General features: G+C 36.6%; 1 protein-coding gene and 1 pseudogene across 1 annotated transcript; one reads left to right on the top strand and one right to left on the bottom strand.

Annotated features, from left to right (window-relative positions):
* Positions 1 to 2,474: 2,474 nt before the first annotated feature.
* On the bottom strand, positions 2,475 to 3,418 carry LOC123849862 (olfactory receptor 13D1-like). The gene is given in 2 exon segments (XM_045882815.1): positions 2,475 to 3,109; positions 3,112 to 3,418. Coding segments are annotated over 2 exon segments (942 nt in total).
* A 14,926-nt stretch (positions 3,419 to 18,344) lies between these two features.
* LOC123849863 (olfactory receptor 13C7-like) lies at positions 18,345 to 19,285 on the top strand (annotated as a pseudogene).
* The last annotated feature ends 1,212 nt before the right edge of the window (positions 19,286 to 20,497 follow it).

Here is a 20,497-nt window from a genome sequence, read left to right as displayed (position 1 = left end):
GCAATATTTGCAAGGGGAGATAAATTATGTGCATTCATGCAACATAAAGGTTATATTATTGTAATTATTGTATTATTGTAATTGGTACTAAAGGAAGAGGTGACTCCTGAGTGCTGGTGAATTTGGGAACAACAGTGATTCTTAAAAATGACAAGTTTTTGAGACAGAGAGGATGAAAGAGCAAGAGTGAGAAAGAGATGGAAACAGAAAGAGAATCACAAAATGACTGAGAGGGAGAGACACAAACAGTTTTCTAAAGAATCAGGAAAAAGGGATATACAGAGGAAAAGTTAGAGCTAGGAGCTAGTGAGGGAGAGGGAGAGGATGAGGTAATATAAGAAAACACATTTTATCTTGATGAAGTCCCAATAGTTCATTTTTGTTTTTGTTTTCCTTGGCTTTGGAGATATATCTTGCAGGAAGTTGCTGCAGCCAAAGTCAAAGAGGTTGCTGCCTATATTTTCCTCTAGGATTTTTTTTTTTTAAAGATTTTACTTATTACTTGAGAGAGAGAGAGAACACAAGCAAGGGGGGGGGCAGAAGAAGAAGGAGAAGCAGAATCCCTGCTGAGCAGGGAGCCCAATGTGGGGCTCAATTCCAGGACCCTGGGATCATGACCTGAGCTGAAGGTAGATGCTTAACCAACTGAGCCACCCAGGTGCCCCTCTCCTCTAGGATTTTGATGGACTCCTTTCTCACATTTAGGCCTTTCATCCATTTTGAGTTTTTTTTGTGTGTGTATGGTGTAAGAAAGTGGTCCAGTTTCATTCCAGGAGTCCAGGAGTCTTTTTTCCATTGGATATTCTTCCCTGCTTTGTCAAAGATGAGTTGACCATAGAGTTTAGGGTCCATTTCTGGGTTCTCTATTCTGTTCCATGATCTATGTGTCTGTTTTTGTGCCAGTACCATACTGTCTTGATGATGACAGCTTTGTAATAGAACTTGAGGTCCAGAATTCTGATGCCACCAGCTTTGCTTTTCTTTTTCAACATTCCTCTGGCAAATGTAGGGATCTAAAGGGGTACGTGCACTCCAGTGTTTATAGCAGCATTGTCCACAATAGCCAAACTATGGAAAGAGCCCAGACGTCCATCAACAGATGAATGGATAAAGAAGATGTGGTGTATATATATATATATATATATATATATATATATATATATGCAATGGAATATTACTCAGCCATCAAAAAGAATGAAATCTTGCAATTTGCAATGACATGAATGGAGCTAGAGGGTATTATGCTAAGTGAAATAAGTCAGTCAGAGAAAGACAAATACCATATGATTTCACTCATATGTGGAATTTAAGAAAGAAAACAGATGAACATAGGGGAAGGGAAGGAAAAATAAAATAAGAGGAAAACAGAGAGGGAGGCAAACCATAAGAGACTTTTAACTATAGGAAACAAACTGAGGGTTGCTGGAGGGGAGGTGGGTGGGGGATGGGGTAACTGAGTGATGGGCATTAAGGAGGGCATTTGAAGTAATGAGCAGTGGGTGTTATATGCAACTGATGAATCACTAAATTCTACCTTTGGAATTAAAAATGCATTAAAAAGGATTTATATGGTTATAAGCAGTGGAAATTAATTCAATCTATTTTAAAGGAACTTTATTGGCTCACATAACTGAAAAGTCCAAGCATTAATATTTTTAGACCCACCTTGAACCAGGAGTTAATAATGACATCAAGCACACCCTAAGTTCCTCCCTCAGCTCTACCTTCCTCTTTGGTGATTTCATTTTCAGTCTGGCTCTCCCCATATATTGACAAAGATGGCCAGGAGAAGATCTGGGCATATGTTCTACCTGTTAGAGACCTTTGAAAAAAAGAGTGATTCTTCTTTGACACTCAAGCAACATTTTGGCAATTAAGTGTGATTAGCATGGCTTAGGTCACAGACTACCCTGAATAAATCACTGTGGCTAGGGGATGTTCATTTTTCATGGCCCCAGTCTGTGTTTCATGCTTATCATTTGATCCAGAGAGTGTGGTCAGCCTCAGCCAAATATGGACTGAGAGTGGGAGACAGATGATTCCTTAAAATAAAAAGATGTGTTCTTTTACAAGATGAGAGGATGCTGGGCAGACCAAAACAATATATACATCTGTACTTGAGGAGACTGAGAAAGAAGATAAAGAAGAGAGCAAAGAAAGAGAAAGGTAAAAGAAGAAAAAAGGAGAAAAGAGGAGAGAGAGAAGGTAATACATAGTGACAGAGAGATATTCATCATAAACAGCATCCATCATGACCTCTATGGGATCAAGAGGCATAGTTCCATATAACTAGAAGGACAGCTGCAAAGCTATTATATGAACAGATTTACATGGACATTCTCTGTTGTAAAAATGAGAATTCCATATTTGACTTTACAAACACAATGTTCTCGTTATACTGAGTTCTGCAACTTCATCTGTGACTACAAAAAATATATCTTCTCCCCAAATGTGTTCATATGTCCTAAGCACGTTCATATTTTCCTTGAGTGTAAGTATCTACTCAAGACTTTCTTCACAGCCCCTTTCACCTCCTTATTCCTCAGGCTGTAGATGATGGGATTCAACATTGGGGTTACCACTCCATAAGTTAACCCAATGATCTCATCAAATGTCTTTGTGTCCTTTGACTTAGGCTTCATGTACATAAAAAGGGCTAAATCATAGAATAAAACTACTACAGCAAGGTGGGCTGAACAGGTTGAAAAGGCTTTCTTTCTCTGCTCAGCAGAGTTAAGTCTCAGGATGGTAGAGAGAATGAAAACATAGGGAATAAAAATTAACAGTAGTAGAATCACTAAGAAAACAATACTTGCCATTGTCATAATAAGCACGTTGACGGTGATATCTGAGCAGATGAGTTTAAGAAGGGGCAGTACCTCACAGATAAGATGGTCAATGACATTATTCCCACAGAAAGGCAACACCATTATTAGGACTGTTTGCACTAAGGAATTCAGACAGCCTATGATCCAGGACCAAGCAGCCATGTGCACATAAAGCACTCTGTTCATGATGATGGGGTACCTCAGTGGGTTGCAGATGGCCACATACCGATCATAGGCCATCATAGCCAAGAGGACACACTCAGTGCAACCCAACCCAAGGAGACAGCCATCTGCAGAGCACAGCCAATGAAGGAGATGGATTTTGTCTAAGAGCTAAATATGATGAGCATCATAGGAATGAAAGAGGATGTGTAACAGATGTCCAGGAATGAGAGGTTCCCAAGGAAGAAGTACATGGGGGTGTGGAGGTGAGAATCCAGTATGCTAATGATAATGAGGAGACTGTTTCCCAGGAGGATTATCACATACATGATGAGGCAGAATATGAACAGAAAAAGCTGGAGCACTGGGTATTTGGAAAGTCCCACCAGAAAGAATTCGGTCACCACTGAGTAATTCCCCATCTCCATGTGTCCATGTCGCGGGCACAGTTCAGATAAGTATATGACTTCAGGAAATTTAATTTTATAATTTAGTTTAAAACATCACTTTTACCTGCAATATTTTGATTTTTCATTCAGCTCTGGGAATCAGGAAAGGCATGGATACAATTTTAACTTTATTGATGACAAAAGTGAAGCGCTGAGAGATTCAGTACTTTGTATGGCCATGCAGTAGGAGAGGAAAAGCGACCAATAACCCCAAGAATTGTGCTGTGAAGTGTCAGGCCTCTAATAAAGTAATAGGGACAGCGTAATTCTAAATGTACGTATAAATCTCATTATTAATGAATATTTTGAAATAAGATCTTTTAAAAAGGAAGCTGGTTCTATTTTTAAAATAATACATCATGTACAGTTAACACCATGCCATTTAGCCTTGTTGTGACTTTCTGAGCCTCAGTTGGTTCATGGTAAGATGTGGGAAAGAAATAACTCTAGCAATTTGTTGTGAGTATTAAATTACATAAAATATCTGAAGTGCCTATTATAACATGGTTAAAACACCATATATGTAATTATAATACTTTTATAATTATATCATTTATTATAATTATTAAGTCTCTTGACTGACTCAGAAAAATTTGTGTAGCATGTTTAAGGTGATGCCACTAAAGTTTGAGGTCCTAATGGACAGACTTTGAATATTTTCTCTTCTCAGATGGACATGTATCTATTCTTCTTTCAAGGACCAGTCTAGAGTTAATCTAGAAGTATTTGAGATTGATTGCAAGGAGCATCCAGGGGTTAAGTGGCCTGGGTCCACATAAGTACAATTTTTTCAGAACCTGGCTTTCTCCTCTGTCAGTATAGGTCACTTGTATTCCTAACACTTCCTAACACATGTATTCCTTTAAATTTTGTAATCATTCTCTTCCTTTTTTGTCACCAAAATCCTTGATGCAAATTTTATGTTTTTTTTTTCAGGCAAGTTAATATACTAAAATACTAGTATTTAATGATAAGTATTTTTTTTCCTCTTAATCTTTATATATACTATGTTGGAATGTATCTCTGTCTTTTTCTTCTTCTTCTTTGTTTAAAGATTTCATTTATTTATTTATTAGAGAGAGAGAGAGAGAGAGCACAAGCAGGGGGAGCAGCAGAGGGAGAGGGAGAAGCAGACTCCCTGTTGAGCAGGGAGCCTGATGTGGTGCTCAATCCCAGTGCCCTGGGATCATGACCTGAGCTGAAGGCAGGCGCTTAACCAAGTGAGCCACCCAGGTGCCCCTATCTCTGTGTCTTCTATATTATTTTTCTTTCATAGCAAGAAACCTTCTGATAATGAATATATAAAATGTGCTTATAACAGTTCCTGGAACAAAGGTTTTATGAATGTTGGTAAGTATTCATATGGCTGGCCCAATAATAGCTAGCTAATATTTATTGAGAACTAAGTCTGTGCAAGTCACTGTTATAAGCACTTTACCCTATTAACTCATTTAATATTCATTGCAAACCTATGAGGTAAGTAATTTATATAATAGCAGTATGAGATACTACTATTATCCCTGTTTTACAGAGGAGGAAACAGATAAATGGAAGTTAAATAGCTTCCCCAACATCTTGTAGCTAGAACCAGGATTTAATACCTGGTAGTCTAGATCAAGAATCAGCCTTCCTATCACAACACTATAGTACCTATCACAGATCCTCTTTTTTATCTCTGAAAATACTACATGGTCCTCAGGTCTGTTGAAATTAAACATTCTTGCCTTGTTTTTTTCTAGCCCACATTCATCTTTCCATGTATAAGTTCCTATGATATACAATGTTAATACTGTATGAAAACTCAGCTGTGCTCCAGTTGTTTTGTATTTGTCTGATATAGTACTTTGAAGAAGACTCTCCTGCAACCAGATTGTCACCCCTAAGTGTTGCTAATATAGAACTTCTGGAGCTACTATTGACCCTTCTTCCTTATGCTCTGTTATAGCCATACTGAACTCCTCACAGTTTACCCTGAACATCATTCTCATTCTTCTTCATGCTTTTGTATAAGCTCTCATCTTAAACTGGAAAGGCCCCTCCCTGTTATCACCTTTTTCTAGGAAACCTTTGTGAACTAGTTTGGGTAGGGTTCCCATTTTGAGTGCTTTCACAGAACTGTGCTGACTTCTCTCATAGAAACTTTCATTTATTCAATTTTTAGCATAGTAGATACTGTAGTATTATCAGAAATCCAACTGGGATAAAGATAGACACTGATCCTCATTTTGACACTGGACACAGATTACTTAGGAAAGAGGTTACGCTTTTAAGAAACAAATAATTTCTGTGCTACATAAAGAGTTTAATGTCCAAAAAATTATGGAACAGCTTTCAAATTATTTTATCAAGCTAAAATAACTTTTATACCCCAGTGTCAAAGACAGAATAAAACTATGGTTTAATCTCATTTGAATATACATGTAAAAATCATAAATAAATATAAAACCAAATCAACTGAATAATAATTTCATAAATTCAAGGCATTCCAAATTAATATTTAGAAATCAATCAATATCATATGGCAAACAAATAGGTAAATAAAAAACCCTATGTGATCACCCAATAGATAATAAAAAATCATTTGATGGAATTCAGTTTTCTTTCTTAATAAAAATTTAGACAGCCAACTTGATTTTAAATGATGAAACTGCAGGTATTTCCCTAAAAGTCATCCAATGATTACTTTTATCATCTTCATCATCATCATCATCATCATTTAATAATTATTTTCCTGAAATATCCAACCAATAGATAGTCATAATTTTTTTTTTAAGGATTCTGAAAATTGGGCGCCTAAGTGGCTCAGTTTTTTAAACATCTGCTTTCAGCTCAGGTCATGATCCCAGGGTCCTGGGATCGAGTCCCACATCGGGCTCCCCACTCAGTGAGAGTCTGCTTCTCCCTCTGCCCTTCCCCCCTGCTCAAGATCTCTCTCTCTCTTTCTCTCTCTCAGATAAATAAATAAAATCTTTAAAAAAAAGTTTTAAAAAGGATTCTGAAAATCTGGTATGTGGTGGTGGGACATATTATAATATGTGAGAAAGCATACCTTCATTTGTTATACCATCGAAAATTTCAATCTTGCTGGGCACCTGGGTGGTTCAGTCAGTTGAGCATCTCTGACTTTTTGGCTCAGGTCATGAGCTCAGGGTCAGTGAGTTGAGCCCTGTGTCAGGCTCTGTGCTCAGCACAAGTCTGCTTGAGAGATTCTCTCTCTCCCTCCCCTTCTACTTCTCCCCCACTCATGCTCTCTCTCTCTCTCAAATAAATAAATAAAATCTTAAAAAAAAAAGGAAAATTGCAGTCTTGAAGAACAGTTAAGGACAAGGAAAAATGCTCATGATATGATATTATCAGATAAAAACAAGTCTCACACAGTATAAATTATCATAAATATAAATTTTGTATACGTATCGCTGAAAGAAACTGCATCAAAATATTAACTACGGTTTTCTTTGTCAGATTTGGTTTTGAGGTATTTAAAATTTTCTTAACTTTTACATATTTTTCATATTTTCTTTAATAAAACTATATTTCTGATTGTAGAAGTAATAAAAAAAGAATTAAATTCTTAACAGGGAACTGCCCTGGGGCAAAGATTGATATCTTTGTATTCTTTCAAATGATTAGATTACTGAAGAAGCCAAAAGGTCCAGGAATTTGTTGGCCCCAGCTTCCTCTAAAACCCAAGAAGGGAAAAGAACAGTCAATGGATTGGAAATTGACTTGAGATGTTCTGGTGCTTTATTACATACACTAATTAATGCCTTTTAACATTCTAATTTCAAACAGTCAATCTCGCAAATATATCCACTCTGAGAAGACATACTGACACAGCCCAGTTTTTGCAAAGGGATGCTAGAACCCACTATTTGGAATGTAACCAAGGTTAGCAACACAGACAGGGTGCAGTAACAGTATCATGTAGTAAAAGGAAAGAGGAGATACCTTCCTGAAACACAAGACCATGGGGAAATAGTGGGGGCTTCTGTTACTTTTGCTTCTTTCTCTTTGTCCATAAAAAGGTGAAGTTTCAATTTCATGGCTCCCTGAGCTTTGTTCATCTCCCCCAAAGGGCCTGTCCTTAGATTATTTTTCACCATTGGGCACCACCTATGGAAGGAAAGAAAATTCTGAAACTCATGGATCATGTGCATCTACTGTCTTCTATCTGTATCTGTCAACAGAAGCTTGTCTATAAAGTATATAAATTCAGCCAGGATTTCATATTTTGCCCCATGAGCCTTTTATATCAGGCTACATGACAGCTATCCTAGAAAGCATCCTCAGGAGAAAATTCTTAGCACTGGGTATTGAATTCTAGTTCTAGACGTAGTGTCCCCTATTGTTTATAAAGCAACTTTGTTCCTCACAATATGAAACATCCCTCACAGGAGATCCCCAGTGCTTGTCTGAATAAATAAGCCCTATATGCCTCAAAAGAAAATAATAATGGATGAGGTGGAATGAACAAAGGCAAAGACAAAAAGCAAAGGCCTTTTCTCCTCTTTCTACATGGTATTGAGAATTATCCTGTTGTTGGTTTTTGCTTTTCTTCACTGTGGAAACCAAGTGCAGTTTTTTGGGTTTTGTTTGTTTGTTTTGTTCCTGGAAACACAGCAAAAGTGTTTAGCTCTTATCTGGTGGGAACTTCTATCTGAGCAATAGTCTCACTCCTGGAACTGATCCACCTTAACTCACCTTGCATGCTCTGACCATCTCTAAGGCTGTGCTATGGAAGTCTGCTGTGCCCTAATCCCTTTATCCCTTTGTCGGGACCACTGATAAGATTTATTTGTGAAACAACACCATGTCTTAAAGGAAGGAACAATTGACTTGGAGTCAGCAAACGTCCAGTTCAGTCTCTGCTCTGTGTCTTCATAACTGTATAGATCTTGGGTAAGACACTTAACTTGCCTGAACATGATGTGTCATCTGTAATTTTAGCATAATAGCACCTATTTTATAGAATTGTTTTGAAGATTATATGTGATATGTAATAATCCTTGGCACAGAATAAGAATACGACACATGTTAATTTAATCCAGTCTCTCAGGTTGACATTTTCCCCCCTTTTTCATCCTAAGGAGAATTGAATAATTTAAAATTATGTTCATAGATAGTCAAGATACTTCCTTGATTTAATAATTCTTTTTGTCCATATTTTTTTAATTTGGAACTTTTCAAATTAGTAAAAAAAAAGATTGAGGAATAGTTATAAATTGGAATGGAAGAGACAAGGGAGAAAGAACAAGTATATACAATGTGGGATCCTGAGGAGGATCCTGGAATAGGAAAAGACAGTGGAAAATTTGTGAAATTTGAATAAAGTCCATAGTCAATATAATGTACCAATGTTAATTTCTTATTCTTGATAATTGTACTATGGTTCTGTAAGATGTTAACATTTGAGGTTAGGTGAGATATATAAGGGAACTCTTTGAACCAATTTTGTAACTTTTCTGAAAGTTTAAAATCAGTTTGAAAGAAAAAATTTAAAAATATAAAACATAAATTACTTATGATTTATCATTTCCATTTCTCCTTCTCTTTCTGGAACAAGTCTTTACAACTGTGCAATGCTTCCTATTCAGTTCTTAGTGTAGGATTCTTACCTTCTCCCCATATAAGTAGGTGTCATGGCTTGTTGAGACTTCAGTTTCTAAAAAAGCTTGTAGTTTTAGACACAGGCACATTCATCCCTATAAATCATTCCTTTTTCTAGTATTTTACCAACTTCTTTGTGTCCAGATGATAGATTCATTGTTGCCCTTCCTTAAACTAGCTGACATCTTTGCTCTCTTCTTTTTGAGCTATGGGGCCCACTGTTAAGAACACCACCATTTCAGATTACTGTGGGTAGTGTCAAGGGGAGCAGACCAAAGGTAAGGCTGTCATCCCTACTCAAATGTTCTGTCTTGAATTTGTATCAACAGTAAATAAATATGTGTTCTCTAATCTCTGGGCCCTAAAAATGTCCAAAGGACCTATCCATGGCTCTGGTAGCCGATTTAAGTACTTCTTTCTTTTCCTCTAAGGAACCTTGTAATCCCAGAAGTGATTTAAAGAGTATCTTTAAACTGTGTGTGAGGTAGTAGTAGCTCTTAAAGCTTTAGGGATATTGTCTCAAAGACCTAATTATAGTATAGCCTATTAAGCAAGAAATTATTTTTTAATAAATTAAAAATTTCCTGATTAAATAAAGAATATATACTTATCACAGAAAAGCTGGGAAACTTGGAAAAGTGCAAAGAAAGAAAAATTCATCCGTAATTTCAGTTGTAGTAACTATTAATATTTTAATATATTCATATACATGTACTACATGTAAACATAAGAGCATAGTGCAGTTCTGACTTTTTAACCTACTTTTTAAAAATAATTGTATATTTTGAATTATCCTGTGTCATTTTTTAAGGCAATTGTAACTGTTGTCAAAATACTTGTAAATGGAAAATAGGAAATGAAAAGTAAATAGAGAGTGAAACAGTAATTTTCCACTTATCTTTGACTTTTCAGAGTAATGACAACGGAGAAAGACTGGGATCAGAAATTCTCTTCATTCCCTATTTTTAATGAGTAAAGCCTCAGTCCCCTCATAGAGCTTCTTAAGATTCCCCTTTTATAGAATGGAAAAGTCAGTGTAGTACATTTTTCCTTGGTGGCTGGAAAAACACAAGGATGCGATACCAAAGCTAATGGTGCCCAGCCTCATGGGAATGGCCAATACACTATTTCCATTGCTTCCCAACTACCCCCTTTAACTCCATTACACTATTTTCATGGCTTCCCAACTGTTTCCTCTAACTCCTCTAACTCAACTGGCTCTCTGGCCCTGCTATGATGGTTCTAGATCTTATTATTTTAACTTCATTCACATTTACATTACACTACCACCTCTAGAGTACATTTATTAGTAAGAGGGATATGACTTTAATGAGGAGACTCATTGTAATAGATAAACTATGAAGCAAGGAGATAGAATGAATATTTTTTTAAAAAGTAATAGCCAACACAAAGGAAACAAAAACAGAAATAAACTATTGGGACTGCATCAAACTAAAAAGCTTTTGACATGGAAGAAACCAACAAAACAAAAAGGCAACCTACTGAATGGGAGAAGATATTCGCAAATGATATATACCATAAAGAGTTAATATCCAAAATATATAAAGAATTTATACAACTCAACACCAAAAAACCCACAAATGATTTGATTAAAAAATGGACAGAGTACCTGAATAGATATTTATCCAAAGAAGACATACAGATCGCCAACAGGCACATGAAAAGGTGCTCAACATCACTAATCATCAGGGAAATACAAATCAAAACTACAGTGAGATACCACCTCACACCTGTCAGAATGGCTAAAATCAAAGACAAGAAACAAAAAATGATGAGGATGTGGAGAAAAAGGAACCCTCATCCACTGTTGGTGGGAATGCAGATTGTGGAAAACAGTATGGAGGCTCCTCAAAAAATTAAAAATAGAAATACCATACAATTCAGCAATTCCACTCCTGGGTATTTACCCAAAGAAAATGAAAACACTAATTTGAAAAGATATGCACCCCTATCTTTATTGCGATGTTATTTACAATAGCTGAGATACGGAAGCAACCCAAGTGTCCATCTATAGATGAATGGATAAAGAAGATGTGGTAAGGATCTAGAGGGTATTATGCTAAGTGAAAAAGTTGGATAGGAAGACAAATACCATATGATTTTACTTATGTATGGAATCTAAAAAACAAACAAATGCTAACAAACAAAAAGCAGAAACAGACCCAGAAATACAGAGAACAAACTGATGGTTGCTGGAGGGGTGGGGGTGGGGATGGGCAAAATGGGTGTAGGGGAGTGGGAGATACAAGCTTCTAGTTATGAATGAATAAGTCATTGGAAGAAAAGTTAGTCAATGGAAGAAAAGTTACAGCACAGGGAATATAGTTAATGGTATTTTAATAGTGTTGAATGGCGGCTGGTGGGAGCTACACTTGTGGTGAGCATAGCCTAACCTATAGACTTGTTGAATCATTATGTTGTACACCCGAAACTAATGTAACATTGTATATCAAATACAATTTTAAAAAAGTAATAGCCAACAACACTTTAATAACATTATAGACGTTTGTTCTATTTCTTTAAATTTATTCCTATTTGAGATCCAATTATATGAAAGACCTTTCACTTGATGTTAACATTGTAGGGCAATACAGAGATGAAAAAGGCAAGGGAGTGCTTTCAAGTAGCTAATTACATGAACAGAAGAAAAGGCAAAATGAAACTTGTTCCATAGGTTTAAAAACACAGAACAATAATTTTATGCTTCTATAAATGTTGCTATGTGATATATCTTTTTTAGTAATATTATAATCTTATTATTTGGTTTTTGAATGTTAAACCACTCTTACATTTGTAGAATTAACTCCACTTAACTGTAATCTATTGTTCTTTTTATGTAACACTTTATTCAATGTTCTAATTATTTTTTAGGATTTTTTTCCAACTGTGTTCATGAGAACTAGGTTCTTAATTTTTCTTTTTAACCATGTCCTTGTTAGATTTTGGTATCAAGTTTATGCTGGCCTCATAAAATGAATTAAGGGAGTTTTCTATCTGTGAATAGATTGTGTAAAATTTAATTTACCTCTTCCTTAAAAGAGTGAAATAATTCTTCTTGAGATCATTTTGGCTGGAGTATTTTCTAGGGAAGATTATAATAATGATTGACTTTTGAAATGGTTATAGAGTTTTTTAGTTCCAGACAAGATGGAATAGACACTTCTCCCTATTTTGTTAAATACAGCTAAAACTCTGGACATTGTGTATAAAGAAAGCATAAGAAGACTCTGAAAGGTGGAGAGAAAAAGACCAGCTAGGAACTTTAGGATCTCAGGAATCAAAAAGTGTGGTGAGTTTCCTGTTTTCTTTTTGCCTTCTATATATCCCAGACTGAGTGCGAGATAAGCCTAAAACTTGGAAACACCAATGGGAACAAACAAAAAAAGCACAAGAAAAATCTTAATCTCCTTTTGATGGCTGCATAATATTCCATTGCATATATATACACCACATCTTCTTTATCCATTCATCTGTCGATAGGCATCTTGGCTCTTTCCATAGTTTGGCTATTGTGGACATTGCTGCTATAAACATCAGGGTGCACGTACCCCTTTGGATCACTACATTTGTATCTTTCAGGTAAATACCCAGTAGTGCAATTGCTGGACCATATGGTAGCTCTATTTTCAACTTTTTGAGGAACCTCCATACTGTTTTCCAGAGTGGCTGCACCAGCTTGCATTCCCAACAACAGTGTAGGAGGGTTCCCCTTTCTCTGCATCCCTGCCAACATCTGTCATTTCCTCACTTGTTAATTTTAGCCATTCTGACTGGTGTGAGGTGGTATCTCATTGAGGTTTTGATTTGGATTTCCCTGATGCCGAGCAATGTTGAGCACCTTTTCATGTGTCTGTTGGCCATTTGGATGTCTTCTTTGGAAAAATGTCTGTTCATGTCTTCTGCCCCTTTCTTGATTGGATCATTTGTTCCTTGGGTGTTGAGTTTAAGAAGTTCTTTATAGATTTTGTATACTAGCCCTTTATCTGATATGTCATTTGCAAATATCTTCTCCCATTCTGTCAGTTGTTTTTTGGTTTTGTTGACTGTTTCTTTTGCTGTGCAAAAGCTTTTTATCTTGATGAGGTCCCAATAGTTCATTTTTGCCCTTGCTTCCCTTGCCTTTGGTGATGTTTCTAGGAAGATATTGCTGCGGCTGAGGTCAAAGAGGTTGCTGCCTGCATTCTTTCCTACTTAGTCGAAGATTAGTTGGCCATAGAGTTGAGGGTCCATTTCTGGGCACTCTACTCTGTACCATTGATGTATGTGTCTGTTTTTGTGCCAGTACCGTACTGTCTTGATGATGACAACTTTGTAATACAGCTTGATGTCCGGAATTGTGATGCCACCAGCTTTGCTTTTCTTTCAATATTCCTCTGGCTATTCGGGGTCTTTTCTGGTTCCATACATATTTGAGGATTATTTGTTCCATTTCTTTGGAAAAAGTGGATGGTATTTTGATAGGGATTGCATTGAATGTGCAGATTGCTCTAGGTAGCATTGACATCTTCACAATATTTGTTCTTCCAATCCATGAGCATGGAACATTTTTCCATTTCTTTGTATCTTCCTCAATTTCTTGATGAGTATTTTATAGTTTTCTGAGTACAGATTCTTTGCCTCCTTGGTTAGATTTATTCCTAAGTATCTTATGGTTTTGGGTGCAATTGTAAATGGGATCGGCTCCTTAACGTCTCTTTCTTCTGTCTTGTTGTTGGTGTATAGGAATGCCACTGATTTCTGTGCACTGATTTTCTATCCTGCCACTTTACTGAATTCCTGTATGAGTTCTAGCAGTTTTGGGGTGGAATCTTTGGGGTTTTCCACATAAAGTATCATATCATCTGCAAAGAGTGAGAGTTTGACTTCTTCTTTGCTGATTTGGATGCCTTTTATTTCTATTGTCTGATTGCTGTGGCTAGGGCTTCTAATACTATGTTGAATAGCAGTAGTGATAGTGGACATCCCTGCCACGTTCCTGACCTTAGGGGGAAAGCTCTCAGTTTTTCCCCATTGAGAATGATATTCGCTGTAGGTTTTTCATAGATGGCTTTTATGATATTGAGGTATGTACCCTCTATGCCTATACTCTGAAGAGTTGTGATCAAGAAAGGATGCTGTACTTTGTCAAATGCTTTTTCTGCATCTATTGAGAGGATCATATGGTTCTTGTTCTTTCTTTTGTTAATGGATTGTATCACATTGATTGATTTGCTGATGTTGAACCAAACTTGCAGCCCAGGAATAAATCCCAATTGGTCGTGGTGAATAATCCTTTTAATGTACTGTTGGTTCCTATTGGCTAGTATTTTGGTGAGAATTTATGCATCCATGTTCATCAGGGATATTGGTATGTAATTATCTTTTTTGATGGGGACTTTGTCTGGTTTGGGGATCAAGGTAATGGAGGCCTCATAAAACGAGTTTGGAAGTTTTCCTTCCATTTCTATTTTTTGCAACAGTTTCAGAAGAATAGGCATTAATTCTTCTTGAAATGTTTGGTAGAATTCCCCTGGGAAGCCATCTGGCCCTGGGCTTTTGTTTGTTGGGAGATTTTTGATGACTGCTTCCATTTCCTTAGTGGTTATAGGTCTGTTCAGGTTTTCTATTTCTTCCTGGTTCAGTTTTGGTAGTTGATACATCTCTAGGAATGCATCCACTTCTTCCAGGTTATCTAATTTGCTGGCATAGAGTTGCTCATAATATGTTCTTCTAATTGTTTGTATTTCTTTGGTGTTGGTTGTGATCTCTTCTCTTTCATTCATGATTTTATTTATTTGGGTCCTTTCTCTTTTCTTTTTGATAAGTCTGGCCAGGGGTTTATCAATCTTGTTAATTCTTTCAAAGAACCAGCTCCTTGTTTCATTGATCTGTTCTACTGTTCTTTTGGTTTCTATTTCATTGATTTCTGCTCTGTTCTTTATTATTTCTCTTCTCTTGCTGGGTTTAGGCTTTATTTGCTGTTCTTTCTCCATCTCCTTTAGGTGTAGGGTTAGGTTGTGTATTTGAGACCTTCCTTGTTTGTTGAGAAAGGCTTGTATTGCTATATACTTTCCTCTTAGGACTGCCTTTGCTGCATCCCAAAGATTTTGAACTGTTGTGTTTTCATTTTCATTTGTTTCCATGAATTTTTTTAATTCTTCTTTAATTTCCTGGTTGACCCATTCATTCTTTAGTAGGATGCTCTTTAGCCTCCATGTATTTGAGTTCTTTCCAACTTTCCTCTTGTGATTGAGTTCTAGTTTCAAAGCATTGTGGTCTGAAAATAGGCAGGGAATGATCCCAGTCTTTTGATACTGGTTGAGACCGGATTTGTGACCTAGGATGTGACCTATTCTGGAGAATGTTCCATGGGCACTGGAGAAGAATGTGTATTCTGTTGCTTTGGGATGGAATGTTCTCAATATATTTGTGAAGTCCATTTGGTCCACCATGTCATTTAAAGTCTTTATTTCCTTGTCGATCTTTTGTTTAGATGATCTGTCCATTTCATGAGGAGGGTGTTAAAGTCCCCCACTATTATTGTATTGTTGTTGATGTATTTCTTTGATTTTGTTATTAATTGGCTTATATAATTGCCCATGTTAGGGGCATAGATATTTACAATTGTTAGATCTTCTTGTTGGATAGACCCTTTGAGTATGATATAGTGTCCTTCCTCATCTCTTATTATAGTCTTTTGTTTAAAATCTAATTTGTCTGATATAAGGATTGCCACCCCAGCTTTCTTTTGGTGTCCATTAGCATGGTAAATGGTTTTCCACCCCCTCACTTTCAATCTGGGGGTATCTTTGGTTCTAAAATGAGTCTCTTGCAGACAGCATATCGATGAGTCTTGTTTTCTAATCCAATCTGATAGCCTGTGTCTTTTGATTGGGGCATTTAGCCCATTTACACTCAGGGTAACTATTGAAAGATAGGAATTTAGTGCCATTGTATTGCCTGTAAGGTGACTGTTACTGTATATTGTCTATGTTCCTTTCTGGTCTATGTTACTTTTAGGCTCTCTCTTTGCTTAGAGGACCCCTTTCAAGATTTCTTGTAGGGCTGGTTTCGTGTTTGCAAATTCCTTTAGTTTTTGTTTGTCCTGGAAGCTTTTTATCTCTCCTTCAATTTTCAGTGACAGCCTAGCTGGATAGAGTATTCTTGGCTGCATATTTTTCTCATTTAGTGCTCTGAATATATCCTGCCAGTCCTTTCTGGCCTGCCAGGTCTCTGTGGATAGGTCTGTTGCCAGTCTAATGTTTCTACCCTTGTAGGTTACAGATCTCTTGTCCCAAGCTTTCAGGATTTTCTCTTTGTCTCTGAGACTCGTAAGTTTTACTATTAGATGGGGTATTGACCTATTTTTATTGATTTTGAGGGGGGTTTTCTGTGCCTCCTGGATTTTGATGCCTGTTTCCTTCCCCAAATTAGGGAAGTTCTTTGCTCTAATTTGCTCCAATATACCTTCTGCCCCTCTGTCTCTTTCTTCTTCTTCTGGGATCCCAATTATTCTAATGGGATATTCTCTATCAGAAATAGTCAATTCTAATGTCCATGTCTTGACCATTTTACTTGGGTAGTAGTTCTAAATTTGCTCTCAGAGGGTGTAAAGACAGAAGAATTTTTTGTGTGTGGTGTGAGTTACACTTAAGTTTAATTATATTAGCAACTTTGTTTTAATTGCTTCTAGGGGACTTCATCCCAAAAGTACTGGAGAGTTCCTAAATTCTAACTAATCCACATTGCAAACTTTAAATTACTTTTGGGATTAGAAAGATCCTTAAAGCAGCCAAGACTTTAAGTTGCTTTGGTGCTCCATTGGCTGGTCCTTTTTTTTTTTAAAATATTTTATTTATTTGTTTGACAGACAGAAAGGGAGAGAGAGAGAGGGAGAGAGAGGGAGAGAGAGCACACAAACGGGGGAGCGGCAGGCAGAGGGAGAGGGAGAAGCAGGCTCCCCACTGAGCAGGCAGCCCATGGCAGGGCTCAGGACCCTGGGATCATGACCTGAGCTGAAGGCAGACACTTAACCAACTGAGCCACCCAGGTGTCTCTTGGCTGGTCCTTTAAAGGCTCCTCTACTAGTGAAGTGACTATAAAGAGACCCAAGTTTTACTTTTACTGGAAGTCAGTTCTGTTTTTCTACTGGTTAATTTTTTTTTTTTTTTTTTTACTGTAGCAATGACAGCTACTTGGTATTAATGAAAACTGAGAAGCAGATAGTTTTTTTAGTTATATATTTGAACTTGTTGAGGTGGAATTTATGAGACTAGCAATCTCACAAAAAAGTAGGACTTCTGTTTCCGGCATTTTAATATAGAAACATTGTATTTCTAGTGAAGTGGAGATATAAATAATTATAACATATTACTAATGCTTAAGAATATTTTGAATGACCTATCCCTCTTTATTATGGGTATTCTGAATATGCAGTGAGAAAAAGATTGGCAGAGCAGCTGTTTGAGCAGAAGCTTTCTGTGCAGGGAAAAAATAATATGTATTTTCTGATACCTGCAAGTAAAAGAGTAAATCTCCCATCACTTAAATTTCTCAGTTTATACCTTTATTATGGTTTGTAGATTGAGACATGTGCACTGGAGTTTTTCTGAAATCTACTTGTAATTCATTATATATATATTAGGCAGGACAATAGACATCCCAATTTGTACTGAAAAAGACAAGAATAATTTTATCTAAAAATGTTTTCCTTTTTCTTTTACAACCATTAGTAATGTCTATAGTTAATATTTTTAGGATATTACAGGTATATATTTCCCCCCAGATTTGAATTAACCAAAAGTTCTTTTTCTAAAAATGTATCTTTTCAGCTTGTTTTTCTAGCCACAAAATTCTGAAATTGAGATGAAATTACCATTGAAGCAGGACTTATATACACCATTTTGTTTTAGTAACTGAAGAACAGTGATTTTTGTTGATGGTAACATATTAGTTGTGTTCTGGATTGTTTGGTCAAAATGTTACGATGACGTTGCATTCAAAATAATTTCAAATTCATAATGTAAGTGAGATACATAATTCTAACCCAGTTGTATGTGTTCTGAATCCCTTTTCTAACAAGGACTTTCTTTTTTTTTTGAGCTAGTCTCCATGAGATCTAAAATTCTGAGTTTAGAGGATTGTAACATATTCTTATGCTGTGTATCCATTTATAAGTCCATGTTACCCATAAAGGAAGCCACATAAGGATGGAAGCAACTCTTGCAAACACTGCTGTAACAGATCCACATGTATTCTGGCTGCTACAGAATTCATTTTAGTGAAAGAAAATATTAACATGGGAAAGACCAATCAGTCCTCTGTGACAGAATTTATCCTTTTGGGACTTTCTGGCTATCCAGAACTTGAGGTCATTTATTTTGTGCTGGTCCTATGTATGTACCTGGTGATTCTGCTGGGAAATGGAGTCATCATCATTGTAAGTGTCTGTGACACCCACCTGCACACTCCCATGTACTTTTTCCTAAGTAACTTATCATTCTTGGATATTTGCTATACCAGTTCTTCTATTCTCCTATTTCTCAGCAGTTTCTTAACTTCAAAGAAAACCATTTTCTTCTCTGGATGTGGAGTGCAAATGTTTCTCTCCTTCGCTATAGGAGCCACAGAGTATGTCCTTCTAAGCATGCTGGCATTTGACCGCTACGTGGCCTTCTGTAACCCTCTGAGATACTCCATTATTATGAGCAAGACTTCATATGTGCCCATGGCTGCTGGGTCCTGGATTGCAGGGGCTGTCAATTCTGTGTTGCACACCTCTCTTGCAATGCAGCTTCCTTTCTGATAATGTCATTAATCATTTTACTTGTGAAATCTTGGCTGTCTTAAAATTGGCCTATGCTGATATCTCTATAAATGTGATTAGCATGGGTATTGCTAATATAATTTTTCTTGTGGTCCCAGTACTTTTCGTTTTTGTTTCCTATGCTTTCATTCTCTCCACCATCCTGAAGATTCCTTCTGCGGAGGGGAAGCACAAAGACTTCACTTGTTCCGCCCACTTAACAGTGGTGATTATATTCTATGGAACCATCCTCTTCCTGTATGCAAAACCCAAGGCTAAAGACTCTTCTAGTGCAGGCAAAAACAAAATCATCTCTCTTCTATGGAGTTGTGGCACCTATGCTCAATCCCTTCATCTATAGTTTGAGGAACAAAGATGTGAAGGAAGCTGTGAAGAATGTATTGTGTCAGAAATGCTCCTCAGAGGGAATGTGAATGCTTTTTAAAGAAATTCCTTTACTCTGAATGCAGGACTAGTTCTCACCTAGAGGTTCCACAGTAAATATAAGGGTTGGTGGTACCATTAATTCCTGAAATTCTCATTTTTCTGTTCTTGATATTTAAATGTGAGAGAAATTTAGAGCCTACCATTTTCCTTCATGACTGGATTAAGGAGAATTGGGACCGCAGTTTATGGGTAAAAGGATCTCATCCAAATCATCCACCTTCTCATGGATAACTGAATTTAGTTTAAGTCTGGAATAATGAATTCTGTAATCTTATGTGAAAGGAAATGCCATTTTACTGGCTTAACTTCTTATCTTCAATGTGCATTGGTTTTCTAGTCTCTTATCTTTTTTAGGAAGATAAAGTAGAACTCAACAAAAAAAATTTCTAATGGGGTAGTCTTTGATCATATAAAGGAAAAGAATGGGCATTTTAGGGTGTTAGGTACCTAGCCTGTGTTTATGCCAAAGAGAAACCAGAGTAGTAAAATGAAGCTATTTTTCTTAGGGCTGATTTCCTTTTAGCTGCAAACTGGCAGGCACACTTCTGTGCAGAAGTGTCTGAGGCAATGTGAGTCATTGTGCAGACACCTCAGCTGATGGGGAGATTTGGCTTATTGTAGGTTTCAATAGATGAGCAGTGGCATCTTTGAGTGAATACCATTGTTACTGTTAAATGACTCAAAAAATTAGTTTCTAAGGAACTTGTTTGCATAATTCTTTGAGAACATGGTAATAATTGGTTTAGAGTGTCACAAATTAGGTATTTTTGCAGTTACATGAATTTCCTGTAGAATATGAACTTTCTAATCATTCATATATTCCTTCATTCAATTATTCAAGCAACCAGTATTTACTGAATAGCTATTTTGTCTCAGACATTATGTTAACTATTGGTAATATCAAAAAACTAAATACATTGAGACAAAACCCAAAACATGATCAAGGAGTACACAGTCCTGTGGAATACAGACTGACACTTAAATTGAGGACAAAAATATTAAGGACTATTCACAGCTTTTCCCTTCCCCTTACTTTCTAAGCTGGATCCTTCATTTTCATTCATAATATATTAGATCTTTATTGGGCTGAACAGAGTAATGAGTGGACTTGGAGTAGTTTAAATGGGATAAAGTGATCTTCATATATGACTTGGACCAGCTCTAGGAAAGAAATAAGAGAAGACAATGAGAAAGAAGGG

Source organism: Mirounga angustirostris, unplaced genomic scaffold (assembly GCF_029215605.1).
Source record: "Mirounga angustirostris isolate CCGP_5_RB_7025 unplaced genomic scaffold, mMirAng1.0.hap1 SCAF_15, whole genome shotgun sequence".
Classification (NCBI taxonomy): domain Eukaryota; kingdom Metazoa; phylum Chordata; class Mammalia; order Carnivora; family Phocidae; genus Mirounga; species Mirounga angustirostris.
This window is presented reverse-complemented; position numbering and strand designations above follow the sequence as displayed.